The sequence below is a fragment of the Sinocyclocheilus rhinocerous genome, unplaced genomic scaffold (genome assembly GCF_001515625.1).
Source record: "Sinocyclocheilus rhinocerous isolate Xijiao unplaced genomic scaffold, SAMN03320098_v1.1 scaffold557, whole genome shotgun sequence".
NCBI classification, from domain to species: domain Eukaryota; kingdom Metazoa; phylum Chordata; class Actinopteri; order Cypriniformes; family Cyprinidae; genus Sinocyclocheilus; species Sinocyclocheilus rhinocerous.
This window is the reverse complement of record NW_015633548.1, coordinates 1,102,403-1,124,166: the sequence shown is the minus strand read 5'-3', so window position 1 is coordinate 1,124,166 and position 21,764 is coordinate 1,102,403. Positions and strand designations below refer to the sequence as shown.

General features: G+C 37.2%; 2 protein-coding genes across 5 annotated transcripts; one reads left to right on the top strand and one right to left on the bottom strand.

The window, feature by feature from the left end:
* Positions 1-309: 309 nt before the first annotated feature.
* On the bottom strand, positions 310-2,338 carry LOC107744537 (ankyrin repeat domain-containing protein SOWAHC-like). Its single transcript, XM_016558242.1, has 2 exons — positions 2,032-2,338; positions 310-1,638 (listed from the first exon to the last, which is right to left on the bottom strand). The coding sequence occupies exon 2, from the start codon at positions 1,517-1,519 to the stop codon at positions 467-469; it is 1,053 nt and encodes a 350-aa protein (XP_016413728.1). The 5' UTR covers positions 1,520-1,638; positions 2,032-2,338; the 3' UTR covers positions 310-466.
* A 723-nt stretch (positions 2,339-3,061) lies between these two features.
* Positions 3,062-21,707, top strand: LOC107744536 (septin-6-like). Of its 4 annotated transcripts, none has more exons than XR_001640489.1 (11): positions 3,062-3,147; positions 4,816-4,930; positions 7,339-7,534; positions 8,648-8,834; positions 10,328-10,489; positions 12,746-12,842; positions 14,518-14,686; positions 15,063-15,195; positions 15,464-15,654; positions 16,644-16,700; positions 17,885-18,665. XR_001640489.1 is itself a non-coding variant. In XM_016558240.1 (11 exons), the coding sequence occupies exons 1-10, from the start codon at positions 3,103-3,105 to the stop codon at positions 17,159-17,161; spliced, it is 1,299 nt and encodes a 432-aa protein (XP_016413726.1). In that variant the 5' UTR covers positions 3,062-3,102; the 3' UTR covers positions 17,162-17,203; positions 17,885-18,665. The 4 variants fall into 4 exon arrangements, 3 of the variants coding, with proteins under 3 accessions (XP_016413726.1, XP_016413725.1, XP_016413724.1); XM_016558240.1 differs by lacking the exon at positions 16,644-16,700 and adding an exon at positions 17,158-17,203; XM_016558239.1 differs by lacking the exons at positions 16,644-16,700; positions 17,885-18,665 and adding an exon at positions 20,330-21,707.
* Positions 21,708-21,764: the final 57 nt, after the last annotated feature.

Here is a 21,764-nt window from a genome sequence, read left to right as displayed (position 1 = left end):
TTTCTTTGCGCAAAAAAGTATTCTCGTAGCTTCGTAACTTTACAGTTGAATCACTGATGTCACACGGACTACTTTGTCGATAATCTTGGTACTTTTCTGGACCTTTGCAGCTATTTGTTGTTTTAATCAAACTCACTAATTTTTGAACTTTTTGTAAAGTAAATGTCGTTTCCATATTCTATATAATAATTATTCAAATAATTTAAGCCTTATTTATTAGTAAAATTAATTAAAATAGAGTAAGGTGTGTGTGTATATATATATATATATGTATATATATAAACAAAATATTGGTGAGATGTTCCTTGCAGCTTGGTTTATTAAAAAGATTCATCATATAATACCCAGCACTGTTATAAGGTTAAGCAATTGCCACATTATTAAACATACAAGTTTTATTACTCATAAAGGAGCACATTTCAAGTGTATAACAATAATGACCTGAAGACATGATTTTGGTAAAGTCTCAGATCTTTTCAAGCAGACCAACATTGTATAACAGCCTCTTAAATGATGAGAATCGCTGGCGTGTGATTCCTCCTGAACTGTCTACCTCAACTCTACTTTCTTGAGTATGTTCCTCAGCTGGTTGTGCTTGACTCGCACTGTTATTCACATTCAAGTACCCTACAGAGTGTTCATCATCCCAAGCTCCCAGAAGCGCCTTCATTTCTCTCGGTGCGTTGTCTTTGAGATACTGCCATGCTCTTTTCCCACTGTAGTCCATGACATCTATATTGGCACTGAATGCACCAACCAAAGCCTTCACGACCGTGTACTGGTTATGCATGGCAGCTACATGAAGAGGCGTCAGACCTCCACTGCCTCTCAAGTTCACATTCACTGAGAGCCCCTCTTTTTCTGCATGCCTGAGAAGCTGAATCAGTGTCTCCTCCTTTCCATTTTTGGCCAACCAGTGGAGAGCCGTAAAACCACTGATAAAGTCTTTTCTGCTCAATAAACTGGGATCTTCAACGAGAAATTCCAGCATAGTGTCATAATTTACATCCACAACTGAAAGCATCCAGGCGTGCTCCATAGGATCCAAAGCCCAGAGCGCGCCGCTGTTCAAAGTGTCGCCATACGGAGCCTCCTCCTCTTCTGACGATTTGTGTTTGGATGATAAAATGCTTGACAATCCAGATTTATTATTCAAAAACAACTCTTTCAAATACTTCTTTCGCATAGCGGGTGTGAGGGAGCCCTTCTCCGACGCGTCCACTGACAGTCTGCGGGAGGCGCTGCTGCCCGATTCCTCCAGCTGTTTCTGAAATCTGGATCTGCGCGAGGAGGCGCTAAAAGCAGGAGACACGGGTCGAGCCCCATGTCTTGACAATCGCTCCTCAAGATTTGAGCGGAACTGGCTTGTTAGCCTGCTTTTAGGGGAATCTGTAGGCCTATTACTTAAATTGTTGCCTGAAGCTTCACAGTCTGAGTCTATTGGCTCTTCTGACGGCAGTGCTGCTTCTCCCATAGGGTCATTACAATGTTCCTCAGAGCTGATGGGCCCCTCATACATACTGGCGGATCCCTGGGAAGTGATTTATACTTAGATAAGATCCAAATTGAAGAGGCTTACATAACCAGAGAAAACCATCCTCCTTATGACTACTTCTCTAGGCTATAAAATGTTCAAATCTGGGTGGGGAAAAGGAATATATTACGTGTACATTAAAGATTAATAATCTTTATATATTTTTAAGAGGAAAACAACATTTAAGCATGACTCATTTAGTTTTCTCCCTGGGGAAAGAAACGCGCTTCTTCCTCATTCGTGTTCCTCTTTTTACATTTGCTTTTAAAACAAAACATTCACACTAATTACTATTTTACATTATCACAATTTTATTGTTTAATCTTTCACTCTTTAAGCCCGTAGTTTTGCCTTTTACGTTTTCATAAATTCAGTTGATTTACGTCTGATTAATGTCTGAAAGGTGCAAATTACATCGAACGTCATTATTTTCATGCTCTCGTAAAGTTTTACGAGAATTGTAAGTGTTATTGATGAATGTGAATGAATAGGCATACCTGTCTCTCAGGTAATCCATCCGGTGCCGTATCACCTGTTGTCCGCACAGCTCTTCAAAGCAGGCTATTCTTCCCTCGTCCCTATAATTCAAGTTGTCTAGTCTCAACCAAATAATTTCCTGCGGGTTATAGGGCTGCACAAACCTTTGAAAGCTTGGTTTCTCTCAGTTTCTCCTTTCTGAGAAGCAGAAAATATTTTCTGTGAGCTAACCGAAACTATTCGAGTGTGTTTTCCTCACAGTGGCAATTTCCGACGTCCAAACCCTCCCCTCGATAAAGTCTAAAGTTCAAATACCACTGACTAAATGAACACTTGTCTTCAAACCCACGACACTTGCAACTGTTCATTGGCTGATGGAACCGAGAAAAGAAGGCAAAAGATTATTATTTTTTTTTTGCAAACTCAACCCTGCTTTAATTCAATATGATTTAATATGAAGGTACTTATGAAATGTTACGCCAGTTTTCAAATAAATCACCTTCCAGCAACATACAAATATAATATTCAGAAATATTCAAATATAACATTTAACATATGTAATGTAAATGAGTCAAATGCCTATGCATAAAAACGCTAGGCGATGACATGTTAATATTATAATGATATTAAATTGTGTTTAAACGGGCTTTGGAATATTACTATTAAACATTTAAGTTGGTAGACCTACGTTGCATATTTGCTTTATAATCGTAACATATTGAAATCTTGAATATTTAAAACATATTCTGACACATTAGCGCCATTCAGCATCCTTTACTGTGGTTGTTAGACCTGCAGAAATTTAGCGGTTGAGCTGAAGATGAAGAGGACTATACCATTTAATGAATGGGGGTCATATTGATTGTGATTACGATATTTTGATTATCAGAGAGTTTTGAGTCTTGTAACTATCAAATGATGTGTATTTCGGATATAGGTTAATTCGTATATAATTATATTTTAAAACTGTGCAATTACAAAAATAACAGAAGCCGCCATGGCATCAGTCATGAATGGTACAGTCCATCGTATCTGAGTTCGGCGCTGTAGCTTCGCTTTGCGTGCGCGCTGCAGTTTCCTGTGAAGGCTTGATGCAGGAGAGAGCCATGGCGGCCACTGAGATAGCTCGACAAGCGGTAAGAGCACTGTTATATTACAAAACTGTGCTTTCAGTTTACCAAACTAGACTGGCGATTGGTGCCAGATATTTTAGCGGGTGTGACACATAGCAGAATCAAATAGGTTTCGATTTTCATTTATTCGTGAACGTGATGGCCCATTATCAACAAGCTGATTAATTATACAGTATCTAAACGTCTGTTATTGTTTGTGTACACCATTTGAATATATAAGAACATTAATTCGTACATTTCTAAATTATACAGCTATATCCATGCAGCTGTTTTGAGGGAAATGGCTTAATGTTGAGGGCCAACAATAACGGGTGAACATCACGGGTTGAAGTGACTAACGTTACGACTGATGTGTTTTCAGAAACCACGATTAAAAAATAAAAAGTCACATTATCGAGCGTCATTGTATTGTAAAATCCATTTATTTCGAGCACTTCTAGTAACGTTACCGTTATATTTAATTGCATTAGCATCCTTGTGTCCTCTCTCAGCACGCTGGGCGTTGTCTTTCATTAAGTATTTCGTACATTAATGTCAGAAACCGGCGTATTAAACAATGTCAGATGCATTTTGTAGCAGCTTGTGTTCTGTTCATTCTGAGGTCTCTAATGTGAATACGTAGCTAACAAACATGAGGCAGCAGGCTCGAGTCTGAGCTCAAAATCTGTTAGATATCATAAATGACGTCTACATCAGTCTTTACTACTCAAACCAAGGGTTTGATCCAGTATGTTCTGGTTACAGAGCAGCCAGTGTTGTGTTTCAGTCCTGATGACCCCCTTTGGACTCCTTACAGTTGTCTGGTTTGGGAATGTTGCACATGTGGGTCAGATAGTGACTGTTTGTTCAGTCAATAAGATGCTCTCACAGTCTGACTTCTCCTAGTTGCCTGTTTTGTAGTTAATGAAATGTGCATTTTATGGTTGGTGTTATTCCTCAGTAATCCTCATAACAGAACTGATCATCTGCATTGATTGGTTCTCACTGAAATGGATGCACTTTTGATTACCGTATATTGCAGTTTAACTTAATGTTTCCATTTGGATAATGGAACTTTATCACATTAGGCCTGTTTTATTTGAGCAGAAATCGAATGATTTGGCATGTTCGCTCGGCTCATCGCATAGGTCACACATATGCAAACACCCACACACCAAAGGATATGCTGTAAATGTGGGCAGAAAGCCTTTCCTGCCAGATTTTTGGAAGGCCAGGTGGCAGACCTGTGTGAACAATGGTAGAGGAAGTGCTGAAGAATAATATGGCCTAAATTTGATATTTGTGTTATGCTATTTACAACCGCTTTGCTTTATAGGTATCTGCGTTACTTGATAACGGTAACATTTGTCTGCGACTGCAAAAAGGTTTACGTGTCTGTTTGCCTGAATGTGGTTTCGACAGTTGAGATCAGACAGGAAAGAGGAAGTGCACAGATCTGAACCTTTGAGATCTGTACCATAGTATTACAACTTATGTTAAAGATCTTACAATGAGGTGCATGTTATGTACTTTTACTCACTGAGTTGACAGTGTTTCTCTTTGCATCCTCATAAATTAAGGTGCTTGCAAAGACTTTCCATTGCTGAGAGTGAGAAACTGTGCAAATGATCTTTTTTGGTGGAAGTCATCATGCTTGTTTCATTCATATGGTTTGCTTTTATTTCATCTTAGGGAGAAGGTGCACGTGGCGTCCCACTCTCTGGTCATGTTGGCTTCGACAGCATGCCGGACCAGCTGGTCAACAAGTCTGTCAACCATGGCTTCTGCTTCAATATTCTCTGCGTGGGTGAGTGTGTCATGCGGGAGCTCCTTTTTTCCTTGGGGCGAAACTAACCATTTGCTCCGGTGTATGTCACACCCCTTCACTGTGAACGCATACCGATTCTGTCCTGTGACCCACTTACTAATTACTGGTGCACTGATGGAGAGCAGTTGCAGGAACTCGCGATTCGGTTTCATACCCTGATTTCATGTGTGGCTTGCTAACTGGTCAGACTTTATCTGTTCTTACGCTCTAAAACACTTAACAAAAAATAGGGGAAATAATCTTTCAGACGATGCTGTTTTGTATGTTATTTGACCTGGTGGTCAGTAAAATATAATACAAACACACCTTCTAGGGGAAATAGGCTAGCCTGTGTCATCAAATCTGTCCCTGTATGTTATGATGTGATGATGAAAATGTTGTGGGAGTCAGTCAAATTGTGTGCATGTGCGTTGGTTTGGCAGAGAGACTGTGCCATCTGAATTCGCCTCTTGATTCCAGGAGGTGTTTACTGTTGAGTAAGTTTGGACTAGCGCTGGTGTGTGCATTTCAGTTCAGTGTTGTTTAATGTTGAGTTGTAAAGTTGTAGTTGTTCTAAAATGTATAACAAAGAGGGTGATGTTTTCACAAAGCAGCAATGCATTTTGAGTAATCAAAAGTGGGTAGAGGAGGCCAGACGTATGCTTAAACATCACAAGGCAGAGTCCAACTGAAGCAGTGTGCAGGTTCACCCTTGTTTTTATTAGCAGGTGAGTGACGTCATCTGGCCTATACCTGTATGTCAGTTACAATTCCTAGAATAGCTTACTATTTTAACTGGTAACATATCAGGAAAAAAGTGTTTCTGAAGGTTAAAAGGTGCTATAACAACACCAGTATGATTACTAGGGAATGCCTGAATTGATCAAATGTATATTTTAAATGCAGTGCAAGTCATTTGTGTCTGCTTAATAGATAAACACAAAATGTAATTAGAATGTTAAATAAATGTACAGTATTTAAAATCAACACTGTAGTGTATTATTTGTGCATGTTTGCTTATGTTTGAATTTACATTTATAGTAGATATAAGTTACAGATGTAAAATTATGTTTGATGTGGACTGCAAGAGAAAATAAAAATAATTATATATTTTTAATTAAATGTATTTATCATTAGGTTCTTGATCATCTTGTCTTACAAAAACAACAGTGTGATGTAGGCTTGCCGCGATAGACGGTGTTGAAGGTGTACTTATATAAATTTTATAAATGTTGAACACACAAAAAGTTACGGACTGCAGCTTTAATAATATTGAAAATTGTTTGTAAAGTCAACAGTATGCTATGAGGAAATGTTTATGGTAAACTGTGAATCAGGAATATGATGCCATCCCCTCATTAAGAGGCCTTATGCCAATAATCCAAGTAAAATTCTAGCTAACTCTTTTGCCTGTGGTACTATGAAGTCTTCATGCTTTTGTTATTCACTTTGCCTTTTGAATTATTTATATGAAGGCAGCATTGTTTCAGATTCTTTGTTAGCATCCCTTAAAGTTCAGGGCATCTTCCAGGGCTTTTATCCCATTTCTGCTAAAGCTCTAAGGAGGTAATGACAGAACTCTACAAACTAGTGTAAAGGGAATTTGGCAAATGGCAAGGGACTGTTGTCTAGCAGGCTTCTCTCTCCTCTCTTCATTCCTGATCATTCATATGCAGGTTCAGCTTCAATGCTTCAAGTTTAGTGAATGCTGAGTGCTTTGGCATGCTGTAAATATCACGCCGTAATTATCTGGAGAAGAGATGAGATGCTTATGATTCATATAACCAACCATCATCTTTGATTGAGTTATGTGATTATCAGTGTGTGATGCCTGCGTTGCCTTTAATTCAGTTTCAGGATTTTCATACCTTGTGATAGTCACAGTAAAAAATCGCTGCTTTATTTTTAGGTGTCAGACAAGGCTTTTTGCTCATGCCTGTAGTGAGGGGCCTGTGGGAATGGGATCTGCAGGCTGAGTTTATGAAGAAATGGCAAATGTGAGCCATCCATATAATTAACATTCTGGTGGTGTTGCATGATGTCCATTTCTACTGCACTTGTGGTTGTCAGGAAAGCAAGAATAGGATCTTTAGGCAGACTGAGCCAGGATTGCTGCATGGCTTTTAGACTTTTACACACAGATTATGCGGGTTAAAATCTGAAGTGTAGGCATCAGCAAAATAGTGCACTTTTGTATTAAAGCTGATGTGTATAATTTTGATGCTAAAAAGTCCCTCTATTCCTGTCTATTATCCAGAGACAACTATAATATAGCAAACTTTATTTAATTATTTAAAATATCCTATACGCCTTAATAGAAAAAATAATTAAGAATTGTGTATGTACATAGTAATATTTTTAAAGACTTAAATTAAGAGCCTGGTAGCTTATTGCTGTGTTTCTTCCAGGCGAGACGGGTTTGGGAAAGTCCACCCTCATGGACACCCTGTTCAACACCAAATTTGAGGGTGAACCTACACAGCACAATCAGCCTGGAGTTCAGCTCAAATCCAAGACTTACGAGCTGCAGGAGAGCAACGTTCGTCTCAAGCTCACTGTGGTCAACACTGTAGGCTTTGGAGATCAGATCAACAAAGAGGACAGGTGAGGTCTGCTTGTGATCAAATGAGGTTAAGGAAACCAATGCTTTAGCTGCTTTAAACAGAGAAAAAAATTAATCATATGATGATCTAGAATGTTAGTTATAAGCTTCCACTAGTACGTTTGTCATTTGATTATAAGTAGAATATGCTTACTAATACTTAAAGGGATAGTTCACCCAAAAACAAAAAATTGCTGTTAATTGACTCACCCTCAGGCCATCTGAGATGTGACTTTTTCTTCTTCAGCAAAACAGTAAAGAAGATTTTTAGGTGAAACCGTTGTCCTTGACAATTCACCAAATTTTCGTTTTTGGGTGAACTATCCCTTTAATAATGCATGGAAATTTGTTGCTGGATTTAATTGTGTCAATGTGTGTGAAATATTTTATTATAATCATAATTTATTATTATTATATATTAAACTCAGCCTGATATGTTTCATAATAGATAATAAACCTCAGATGAGAAACTAAGATCAGCTATATTTGTTATTAGTCATGACTGCAAAGAACATTGTCTTGGATTACTTTTTTTTTTTTTGGGAATTGCACAATAAATGAGTACTTTTTACTGATAAATTAAAAGATTCCACAGAGGATTCGCTACCCTCTGATGCCCTTGGTTATTTTGGGACTTCAGAGTCTTTGATGTTTGATATGATTCTGTTGTTCCTGCTTTTCTTGATCTCTGTCATGCGACACATTTGTGTGCAGAGCTCATTATAATATAAAGGTTGGATGGTGTCCGGAAACCAGATATAACCCCACTTTCAGGTTTCTGATGCCGTAGGCCAAGGAAGTGCCAGTTATAACAGATTTTCATGGCGCTCAGATTTGACTGAAACAGCATGTTATTAAGCTGAATGGTTGTGACAAGCTTTATTTTGCCTGCAGATGCGCTTTTATGAGTCTTGAGCTATCCAACTATTTATAGATACCTGAACCAGTACCTTTTCCCCTCAAAGCTCATAGAGTTTTATTACAATCTGTCATAAACCTGAAGCTTTAAACTCTTTGTACATTAACACTAATCTTACTTAAGTGTGAGTGTTAAGTTTGTGTGTTTTTTTGGCCGCAAGTAATTATTTAAACTTCTTTCATTGTTCAACTTGCAGTTACAAATCTATTGTGGAGTTCATCGATGCTCAGTTTGAAGCATACCTTCAGGAGGAACTGAAGATTAAACGCACCCTACACAGTTATCATGATACACGGATCCACGCCTGTCTGTATTTCATTGCTCCCACTGGACACTCGCTAAAGTCCCTTGACCTGGTTACTATGAAGAAGTTGGACAGTAAGGTTAGTGATGCTTTTTATTTTTTTTAAATGTTTGATCGCACCTAAGTTTGACCAGTATGATGATATGGTCAGCGGTAGAAATATCTTCATCGATGCAGTATTTTAATCAAAAATACACTACTTCATGACTGTAATTTATACATTTGTTTTAATTCTAGCAAATACAACTATAATTTAACTAATAATAACAGTAACGTCTGCTCCATATATGTGGCTTAGCATTATTTACTGTTTCACTGTGCAGAATGGTTGATGTGGGTTATTAAGCATTCAGCTGATGGCTAAACTGTTTAATGTCATTGGAGCTGTGTAGATGGAGTCAGTGAAGGTCAGCTGTGTAATACTGCATTCTCTTTCATCTCTCTCTGTGGTGCACAGACTCCCTGAACAAAGATGCTCTCTTAGATCTGAAGCTGAGCCTAACAGTTGCCTCGTATGCTTGAGAAGAGATGCCTGTGTACTCACACTGTGGCTAAACCTTTATTTAAAGTGCCTGTGTGAACCTCCACCATCAGTAGTAAATTACAGGAAACAGACAAAGTGTAAAGCTAGTGGCCAGGCTACTGAGAATAGTATTTAGATGGTGGTGTGGGTGGCAGGGAGTGTAAAAACTGAGTGAGTGGGATCAGAGCTCTCCATATGTGCACTTGTGTGTGTGAGAGAAAGAGTCATGATTGGAGCTGTGGAGGAGGGGTGTTTGATTATCCCCCCATTAGCATGGTTAGCACTTATCCTGCATTGGTAGTTTATATCCCCCACGAGACCTGAGATTAAAGGAATAATTCATCCAAAAATAAAAATAATTTACTCACCTTCAAGTTGTTCCAAAACTATGTCTTTCTTTTGTGGAACACAAACGAATTTTTAAAGAGCATCCAGGCCTTTTTTTTATATAATGTATAATGAAAGTGAATGGGGACAGAGGTTCTCCAACTGAACTACCTCTTTAAATGTCCTCTCTGATTTGGTTTCAAAGTGAATATCAAATAGCTGCATATGCTTCATTCTGAGGTACATTCAGATGCGAGCATGTTGAGCTTATGTAAGCTTTCACAGCATTCTATGGAGTTAATTTTAATTGCATTAGCTGCTCCTAATTAAACATTTAAAAAGAGATGTCTGTTTGTGCAGATAAATGTGTCTGCAGCAGCCTCTACACATAAAGTAAATGCAGTCTTTTTCAGCACTCTGTGTGCCATTTAATCAGTTTGCTCAGGCATAAAAGAGGAGATAAGCTGAGTATCTATATTTATCTGGACTTAGCCAGATGTTCTGAGGTTGCTTTGAGTTGCTTACATCTGTATTTAGTAATTTACTGCCTGAGTGGTTGAAAGTTAGCTGTCTGAAAGGGAAATATTTACTCACTAGAGCTGTTTGGGGTTTTATATGCACTTTAATTGGCATCTTAATTCATGTGTATATAAATTGATTTAATTTCCGATTACTGATTATTCCCAAATGCCTACAAAAAGTCTTTCTCCTCTTATGTACAGGTGAATATCATCCCTATCATCGCCAAATCAGATGCCATCTCAAAGAGTGAACTTGCTAAGTTCAAAATTAAGATCACAAGTGAGTTGGTGAGCAATGGCGTCCAGATATACCAGTTTCCCACTGACGATGAGACTGTGGCAGAGATCAACTCAACTATGAATGTAAGTAAAAATTTTAGTTTTCAGCCGAAACCGTTTTGAAGGGTCAAAATCATTGAGTAAAAAGGTCTCCTTTAATTAGAGCTTCTTCGATGACACCCTTTGACTGTGTCTGTGTTTTACGTGTTCACACAACATGGATACATTACTCAATAATTGTTTAAACCATAGGAAAATGTTAATAAAATAAAACAACTTACCTCCGAAAAAACAGTCAATGTCCAAAATACTTTAGTCAGCTGGAAAAAATTACTTTAGGAAGGAGAATTTTAATAAATGTATGCATTGTATTACATACTCATTTTATTTTCATAATTTTTTTATGTCTTTCATTATTTCATTATGTCTTTTATTATTTAACGTATAGGCTACTTGAAAGATGCCATCTCAAAGAGTGAACTTGCTAAGTTCAAAATTAAGATCACAAGTGAGTTGGTGAGCAATGGCGTCCAGATATACCAGTTTCCCACTGACGATGAGACTGTGGCAGAGATCAACTCAACTATGAATGTAAGTAAAAATTTTAGTTTTCAGCCGAAACCGTTTTGAAGGGTCAAAATCATTGAGTAAAAAGGTCTCCTTTAATTAGAGCTTCTTCGATGACACCCTTTGACTGTGTCTGTGTTTTACGTGTTCACACAACATGGATACATTACTCAATAATTGTTTAAACCATAGGAAAATGTTAATAAAATAAAACAACTTACCTCCGAAAAAACAGTCAATGTCCAAAATACTTTAGTCAGCTGGAAAAAATTACTTTAGGATACTTTTAATAAATGTATGCATTGTATTACATACTCATTTTATTTTCATAATTTTTTAATGTCTTTCATTATTTCATTATGTCTTTTATTATTTAACGTATAGGCTACTTGAATAAATCATTTAAATTTCACAACAAATTAAATTGGAGTAGAAACATGAAATTATTTAATTAATTTATCGATTATTAAATAAACTTGTTTTTGGTTTTCAGGAAGATGAAAATGTGATTTTTGGTTTAAGTTCAGTTACTGATGTTACATGCACTAAACATGATGTTCTTTTAATGTGAATGGAGTAATAATTATTAATATTGCTTGTATAAAAAAACAGGCTCCTAACCCTGAAGTATTAAGCTTTGGTGTGTAACTCATCCAACATTGAATGTGTTTCTGATATGACTGATACCTAAAATTGTGCAGATAGTTGAGAAAAGGTTTTGCCTTTGTGTTTCTACTTCTAAAATCTAGTTACTATGTGCTATATAAGAGAACAAAACGTACTTACAGTATTTTGTATTATTTGATTACAGAAATAAGATTAAGAATGATGCATTCCTCTTCCACTTGAAATCCTTTTACATAGAATCAATCACAAATGTACTATGTCCTGTTTTGCTTGGAGAAAACACAGCCATATTTTATACTTCAGTGCTTGTCCAGTTCTCATTTCACATCACAGTTCAACAGTTTAAGTGAGAAAGAGTCCATATGGTGTCCAGCTTTCCTGCTTGTGTTTGCTCACAGGAAACGACACCACAAAAGGAGAGGCATTCTTCTTCAGTGGACTCTCACAACAACACACTCGTATAGAGCAGGCTGAATGAATGAATGTCAGTTCACCAAACAGTCTGTGCCTGCGGGGTTGCTGTGGAGGTCTTCCAGTACTGGTTAACCACTGAAAACAAAGATAGCTGACCTCAGGTCCCTTCCCACTCATTTCAAGTGGGATGTGCCCTCATATGTTTTTCTCAGTGGTTTTAAAGGCCATTCTTGTTTAGTAAATGTTATCTTAACAAGGTGATTTCTTTATGAGGGTTTCTCCACTGTGAGATGAGATGTAGTACTACTTAAGTATGGAGGTGGATGCTGTGTTATTCCTCTGTGTTATTGCTCTCTTAGAACCATACTGATTGACAGAAGAATGCATTTAGTTAAACTACTGTTTAGAAATCTTTAGAAAGCTGAGTTTTCAGCAGCCATTACTCCAGTCTTTAATGTCACATTATCCTTCAGAAATCATTCTAATATGCTGATTTGGTGCTCAAGATTTTTTTTATTATCAATGTTGAAAACCGTTGTGCTGCTTAATATTTTTGGGTAACCCGTGATACATTTTTTTCAGGATTCTAGAACGTTACACAGAACAGCATGTATTTGTTAATGAAATGGATTTAAATGTTGCATAATCAAGTCTGTTACTGTCGGAACTTAAAATAGACTGGAGTATTTCTGCTAAATTATTTGTTTGTGGGTTTTTTTTTGTGCTCTGCAGGGTCATTTGCCTTTTGCAGTGGTGGGAAGCACTGAGGAAGTGAAGATTGGGAACAAGATGGTGCGAGCACGCCAGTACCCTTGGGGAACCGTCCAGGGTAAGTGCTGGTCACGTCTTCTAGAGGAAATGACACTAAGCTCTTCCCTCTGTTTGGCCCTGGCCTCTTTGTTCAGGACATCCAAACCTATCCCGTCCCTCCCTTTCTGCAACGCTTAGCCTGGACACTCCTTTTCAACACACCATCATCTTTCTCTCTTACATTTTTTTTCACAGCAGGGCAGAATGCTAATGTATTAGGGCTGTCAGACTGAGAAACAGAGCTGTAATTTCCTTGTGACTAATCACTGTGGAGCAACAGGAAAATGACGTCAGTACAGCAGTGATTGGTTGATGGCACCACAAACACAATCCCTTAGTGCAGCCTATCCCAAACTGTATTCTATGTAAATATATTTTAAAACATAATTTATTCCTGTGATGGCAAAGCTTTTCAGCAGCCATTATTCTTGTCACATGATCCTTCAGAAATTATTCTAATATACTGATTTGCTGCTCAATAAACACTTATTATTACTGTCAATGTTAAAGAATGTTAAAGTACATAGACATATTGCAGTGTCTTTTTGTCTTAAATGAAAAAGAGAATTTACTGTACAATGATGATAATTTGTCATGTTCTATAAGCTGTACAAATCCAGCTCACTTCATTCACAATTAGTCCTGTCAGTCTTCGTTAACGTGTGGTATGCTTTCAGTGATTTGATGCGTAACATTATAGCAGCAGTGCTCTGACTGGCCTCAGGCTGTCTGTGACATCACTCTGAATCTCTCTCACTCTCTCTATCAGCGCATGAAGCCACAGGGCAGCTCATGTGCTGTTACTTAATTTAGCCTGATGGAAGGCTGACATGACTGAGGAAAATATGGATATATGTGATGTGTGTGATTTCATGCATCACTGCTGCTGTGTGTCAAGTGTTTACTCGTGATTTATGGCACATAGTTTACTTGATTAAAGGTCAAAGTTACGTGGATTAAAACCACGTAGAATGGGATGCATTTGTATGCAAATGTATATCAGCTAGTGACCTGGTAAAAATCCTATGAACTTTTGCACAGACAAGCACCACTCACAATTTCTTCATCAAATAACAGCTGCAGGGAATGTTGTTAATGCTAACAATACTAGATCACAGCTGGTCAGAGTTATACAAACTGACTGTTAAAAGAGGTCATGTCCTTGTATCAGTGGTATGAAATGGAATAATGCTATCAAAAGTCACATTTTTTGTAACCTCAAGATGTTAAAATTAACATTTTAAGTGTATTTTAAAAAGTGTATTAGACACTTTAAAAGTGCCTATTTTAGGTTATGTAAATGGTCAGCATTTCTTATAAGCCATTTCTTTTTTTTCTTTTTTTATCACTTTGTCGTTACAAGATTTTTTTTTTTTTTAATTCAGATATTCAGAAAAGTCTCTCAATTACACAATGACATACAAAACAGCTTGTATGCATCTATAAGAATTAAACGCATGCTTAAAATACATTGTTGTACCACTGTTACTTAAGATAGTGTCATGTCATCTTTTCCATTAACTACCCAGATCTTTAACTCTTACACTAACTCCAACCTTGAATGTAATGCAGTAAGTAATGTGTATGGCATGTCCAGGAGGAATTTATTCCCTTCTCTTTTCTTGTGCCAGTATCACTGTGGCGGTCATTGGTGGTAATTTTCCATCGGACATGGTGTGTTTTGTGTTTTCCAGTGGAGAATGAGAATCACTGTGATTTCGTGAAGCTGAGAGAAATGCTGATCAGGGTCAACATGGAGGACCTGCGAGAGCATCCTCGCCCTCGCCACTATGAGCTATACCGCCGCTGCAAGCTGGAGGAGATGGGTTTCAAAGACACAGACCCTGACAGCAAACCCTTCAGGTGAAGAGCGTCACAATCGCACTGAATGATCTGGAAAAAGTTCTCCACCACAACCTATAACAGAAAGATTTATAGTCTGCATTTACAGGCAGGGTAAATGTAATGGTAAAAGGGATAGTTCACTTATATGCGCACTCTCATGTCATTCCAAACCCATAAGACTTTGGTTCATCTTCAAAACAAATTAAGATCATTTTAGAGAGACCCTTCATTGAAAGTCCAGGTAACCAAAAAAAAACTAAAAGATCCACGAAGATTAAAAAGGCATTGTGAAGCATATCCATATGAACTGAGTGGCTTAATCTCAGCGGTTTAATTCATTTTAGGTGAACTATCCCTTTAAAACAATCTTTTGTGTGTGGTTTGTTGTGTTCAGCCTCCAGGAAACATACGAGGCCAAGAGGAATGAGTTCATGGGTGAGCTGCAGAAGAAAGAGGAGGAGATGAGGCAGATGTTTGTCCAGAGAGTCAAGGAGAAGGAGGCAGAGCTGAAAGAGGCAGAAAAGGAGGTTTGGGATTTATTTATTTAATTTTTTTTGAAGACTGTAATTAAAGCACTTTTGTAACAAATGTAATCAAAGTGTTATCCACAGCTCATGCAGTACATGGTATGTACATATACTGTAGTAGCTGTATAGCTGGTCTGGATTAAACGATCAAATGCATCCAAACATTTTTTTTTAAAAGAGTCAGTGGTTACTTCTATAAATTGAACTATTTTACAGTAGCTTTGTGTGTTTAGTAACATATACTGACTCTGTGGTGTTCACGTCACAGCTTCATGAAAAGTTTGACCGTCTCAAGAAGCTTCACCAGGATGAGAAGAAGAAACTAGAGGACAAGAAGAAGGCTCTTGATGATGAGCTAAACGGCTTCAAGCAGAAGAAGACGGCTGCTGAGCTGCTGCAGGCCCAGACCCTGCAGGCAGGGAGCTCCGCCACACTCAAGAAGGATAAAGAGAGGAAAAAGTAAGTATTGACCTCTACATGGTTCCTAACCCTCACAACCTTCCCTTCCCGAGATACCAGAAGATCACGATGCAGGAGAACATGTGTGAACGTCTGTACGTGTGTGTGCATTTCACTGAACGCTCAAGTAATATTGCAAGGAACGTTAAATTTAGATAATGAATAATAGTAATGGAGTTGACAGTGCAGTGATGTGAAAATGAAAGTTCTAGTTTGAGTATATACACTACTGTTCAAAAGTTTTTATGATTTTTTTTAAGAAAATATTTTTATTCCGCAAAGATGCATTAAATTAGATGTTAAATTTAGATTAGGTTTGTTTAAAATAAATGCCTTTTTAAAAAAAATTAAAATCACATTTTCCACAAAATATATTATTAAACAGCATAACTTTTCAACACTCAAATTAATGAATGTTTCTTGAGAACCACATTTGCATATTATAAAGATTTTCTTATCAACTCTGAGGACTGAAGTAATGGCTGCTGAAAATTCAGCTTTGCCATCACAAGAATAATTTTCATTTTTAGATATATGAAAATAGATAATTTATTTTAAATTGTAATAATATTTCACATTAATACTGTTTTTACTGTATTTAATTAAATAATGCATCCTTGGTAAGCGTAAGAGAATTATTTAAACAACATCTTACCCCAAACTTTGGAACAGTAGTGAAGATACTCATATTGTAGTGCGTTTATAATATAAAACATCCACTACATCTCTTTACATTACCCAGTCTGGTGTGTGGTAGAAATCTTGTATGAATATAACATGTTAGACAGTTCTATATCGTCGTTATAATTATATATGCTCTATAATTCTAGTTTTCATGGTATTAAATGATTACATTATTAACAGTACAATATTGCATTCGCTTATTGCATTGCGATCATGCACATCCAATCTGAAAAAGGTACTAGTAATCAGAGCTCAAATAAATTGCTTCAATAATGCTGGTAATCACTCATGGTTGTGTATTCAAGCTGATTTGCTGCATTCACCTGAGTGTTATATGGGAGGAAGACACTTGCACTGACAAGGTTTACATTTTTGTTGTTTGGTTGTTTTTTTTTTTCATATCAATCTCTTCAGTTTTTAACTGTTTCCCCCGCTTAAGCTTCTTGTATGTCCTCACAAGGCAGCACTTTTCACAGCAATGAGATACTGAGGAAACACTGTTAATTGTTGGTGTCATGCAATAAAGGAGATGCTTTTTATTTTTGCAGTACATAATGTGCAAGATTGTCCAAATCCAATATTTCAGATCAAACTTACAGCCTTTACATTAACAGTCCAGATTCGTACCACTTTCTCCTCCACGCTCCTGTGTGTGTTATTTATTCCTGTGTGTATATCAAAGCCAGAGAAATGGTCCAGTTTTCCTCAGTGCTCTTGCAGGGCAGGGCATGTAGAGTATTCATTGTTTGATGTTGCATGTAAGGTGTCTTGTCTAGTTTGTGGACGTGTCATGTACGTCTCATCCATGCTGTTTTCCAGTTAACTCCTCACCTGCTCCCAGTCCTGCATGAGACACCTTATGCTGGTAAGGCTTTCAAAGTATCTCTTAAGGCACAAGCCCTCATTCGCGAGGGAGCTAAATTACAAAAACACATGTAATGATGATGGTCAGTTAGACTGATCCTATAATTGCGGTGTTGAAGCACTGCAGTAGTAATTACAGCTTTTCCTATTCATGCTTAAAAGTGCTGGTAATGTGAAGAACATCTCTGTGGCTGCAGCAGGGGATATTATGTCACCAGCGCCAGGCGAGAGTTTATTGCTCTCTCTGTGTGATGTGCAGCCATCTGCCATCTGAATCCATAACAATCTGCTGTTGTTTGCACTCCACTGCTCTTCCACGATCTTGCACAAAAGAGCCTTTAATGGCTCAGCTCCTACAGCTGGGTCACACTACTCCACCACTTGGCCTTAAAATAATACTGTTACTGCCATCCCTTGCCACAGACATCTTAGCAATAATTAAAGAACACATTATTGTTAAAGTTGGGATATCCGGTTCATGTACATAACACAAAAGAAGAGACCATGTAATGAATTTTATCTGGTACAAATAGAGAACAATTCTAAGCCTTACCCCTGCAACCGCTTTGAAATGTTTTAACAGATGCACGACTAACATTTTTGATCGTTTTTTAATGAATGTGTGTATACAACAGTGTGTAACCTGTAGGGAACAATAATCTTCCTTCTCTCTCGTTTCCAGTTCAGGATTCCTGTAGAAAGTGCTCCTCCTGCCCGCTGTGAATGAGCTCTTCCCTCCTCAGTGTTCCTGAGCCATGCTGTTCCCGTTCCCTCCCCCCCTCTCTCCCGTCCCGTCCCATCCCGTCCCCCAGTTTCATGCATAACACAGCTGAGGAGGGATATTAACTGTGAATGGAATCCTTCTTTAGATTGTTTAACTCCTTTTTTTTTTTTTTTCCTTTTTTTTTTTTTTTCTTCTTTGTTTTACTTGCTGTGTTATGATGTCATGATGATATTGCTTTGTTCTGCATGACTAGTGTTTGATTCAACTTTAACATGTGTGGCAACTGTTGTGGGTATGCAGTAGTTGAGTACACAGGTTAAAATGGGACAAATTCTATTAGTAGTACCATAATTGTCATTAGTGTTATAATAGGAAGATGTATGAGCTGCTTTCAGTTCAGTCGTGCAGTGAGATTTAAGGCATTTTACCCTGTTTTCTAATTGAACATGATATTTTGTCTCATTTTAGCTCATGCATGTTATACAGATGCTATCTGGTCATCTGTAGCCATACCTCAATGTTTTTTTTTTATTTTTTTTTATAAAGCTGTTATTGCTATGCTTGTATTAGTTTAGAAAAACTTTGGCACATCTCATCCAAATGTAAGCACATTTTATAACTCTTTATTTTTGTGACATTTTATTTTTCACAAAAAAAAAAAATCACTTTCTAATAAATATCAATTGCAAAGGGATCAATATTTGTATCAGTAATAAAGGGCCTTTCATAAACCTTTAAACTGTGGAAAAGTCATTGTGTATGAAAATCAGACAATTCATTCTACATTTTATTATTTGCATTATTCATACAAGTGTGACTGAATGTTTATGCACTCAGGGTGACATGGCCAGTGTTTGATTTGCTTACTCTGTATTGAAAAATCTTGATTCCTCCATTTATTCTTTGATTATTTGCTTTAAGGAGGAGCTGGACTTTCACCTATGAAGCAATTTACTACATCTTAATGCTTAACTGAGCGTATATAGTGAGACTAATCATACATCTGAATTTATTTTTTAAAGGTTTGGCCTGTATTCTCAAGTGAAGTGTTTTGACCACCACAAGTCAAATGACATAAACGTCATTATAAGATCCTTGTATGAGGAAGTTTAGTCTAGGCGAGTTTTCTGAGTCACTGCAGGAAATGACAGGTTCATTTTGAGTTTCTCAATGATATTTTCAAAGCTACGATTAAAGATAGACTGTTCAGCAAAATCAAAGTGATTCTGTTGGTTCTGTGCTGGATGACAGTGTTTTGTAATGTATCTGGATGCTGGTCTTTCATCAGGTGGTATTGATGTGATTGATATTTATCATCTATTAACGCTTTTGCTCCCTCCAGTGTCCCTGCTCACTGCCGTGTGTGTGTATTTACTTTCCTTTGCAGTAATCCCTGGCTCTGCACTGAGTAGTATGGCTTTGATAAGGGACCAGGCCCAGACTCTTTGGTTAACCGGTACCCCGAGGCTAAGGGGAGGCAGTGTGGACCAAGCCCTCTGCGTTTCTCATAAATCACCTCTTGTATTTAGATTTTTGGGCTTTTTCTGCAGCTTTTACTAACATTTGTATTTATTGTGTTACCAAAACCTTTGCTTAAGGCTGTGCTTTTTTTTGCGGTGTGTGATTTTTGATGCTTTGTGTGACTAATATGCTTAAAGGGAATAGTTCACCCAAAAATTTAAATTTGCTAAACCTTTAATCACTTCAGGCCATCCAGGATGTAGATTAATTTGTTTCTTCATCAGAACAGATTTGGATAAGTTGCCATTACATCACTTGCTCACCAATAGATCCTCTGCAGTGAATGGGTGCCGTCAGAATGAGCGTTCAAACGGCTGATCAAAACATCACAATAATCCACAAGTAATCCACACCACTCCAGTTCATCAAAGTTTTCACCCATTCACTTCAGAGAATCCATTGGTGAGCTAGTAATGCAATGCTAAATTTCTTCAAATCTGTTCCGATGAAGAAACAAACTCCTCTACATGAGGGAGAGAAATTATTTAGGGGGGTGAACTATTTCTTTCAAATTTGTGCCTCTTCAGAGAAGTGGGGAGGGCAAATGCAATCATTATAATCACTGTCCCAGTTAATCTGTTTTATTCTTCACTAAGTTTTAGATTAGGTTAATGTTGACCACAGTTTTAAATAGAGAATGCAAGATGAGCTAATCCATGCACATTTAAAAGCAAATGCACAATGCATTTGAAGCAAGGCAGAAGGACAGTGTATTCCTATCCGCCCTCATTCCGAATGCTTCATGCTTTTGGCTGGCAAAAGAAAAAACCGAGTGCCCATTTCCAATTGACTGATATAAACTTGTCTTCCCACTAGTGCTGTTTAGTTTAGTGGCCTCCTGATACTTTCTCTAATCTGCGTTTGTCTCCTCTCTTCTTCTAGCTTCTTTTAACTCTGTCTTGGCCACCTGTTGGAAGAGGGGATTGCAGCTTCCACAAGAACTAAGCATCCACTCTTCTTCCTGTCTTTTTCACTCCGTCAGCCTTGTTTGAATATTTTATTTAATTGTTTTCATTTTATTTTTAAACTTTCATGCTGTGTGCCCTGTTGAACATGGCCTTATGTGGGCTTAACATGGTATTTTTCAACAAATATTAGCTCTGTTTCTTAACTAGGGCATGCTAAGCAGTCCCTCATTAGTATTTTTACAGACATCGTTTGCTGGTGATACCAGATCCAAAGCTCTAGTAGAAAGGCTGTGAACTAAAGGAATGCTTTGGAGTTTTTTCAGTTAAGCTTTTTATGTCTGTGATATTGCCTTGCAGTCTCAATCTGTTCAATTAAACAATCATTTTGTTTCTTTCATGAATACATGTGTTTGTGAATGAACCTGCATGTCCTCATCAACATTAACACGGTGTTAACTGTGAGGAGCGAACGGATACTAACTTATTTGCAAACACTATGTATAATTTAGAGTGTGAATTAAGCGGAGTAAGATTATCTTTAATAAGACTTGAAAACATTTTGACACGCTGGCTGTGAATTTTGAGAAAATCCAAAGAAAATGGGCCCGAAAGTTCCTGTTAAGCAAGAGATGTTTAATTGTAATTGAATGAGAATCTTTATTTGAAAGCATGAGGTAAATATAAGCAAAATCTGAGAGGTTTGTATTGTATGTTTTGTAATGCGCTATACATTTCAAGTCGTAAATAGTCACACAAATATAGTTATACACTTTATTTAAAATATAATCTTAAAGAATAATGACACGCCTATTGAAATACCATGTAGGTCACATTCAGTGCCACTTTTTATATTCTTTATCTTCTGTTCTTTTGCATGCCCTGAACATATTTTTGTTTATGTATGGAGTTATTCTTTGCTTAGACATATGTACACTTTCTTTTTATTACAACTTTATTACATGTATTTATTCCAGGTACAATGTGCAGTTACATTCAATTCCCATTTTGCCAAATATTGTATTTAGATATGTCAAGGGTTTTCAGTCATTTCATTTAAAATAAGTCAGTTATGAGGTACAGACAGTCATGCATATGTGCAGTACATATAATTTATAAGGACCTATTTTGCTTAGCAATGTCAAGACATGTTTTAATGATTAATGACATTATTGACAAGTGACTGTTTTCTGTGTGAAACATTTTGGGTGTCAAGACTGGCCTACATTTTTCTAGTCATCTTCCATATTTTCCCCTTAATGTCAATTACCCCCACCCCTGTAATACCAGTAATTTGTGAAATATTTAACTGTAGTAAGATTCCATGGTGTACATTTTCAATAAAACATTTAAAAACCTGACATGCTATTTCATAATTTATCCTCCAAATGATTTTATATATATATATATAT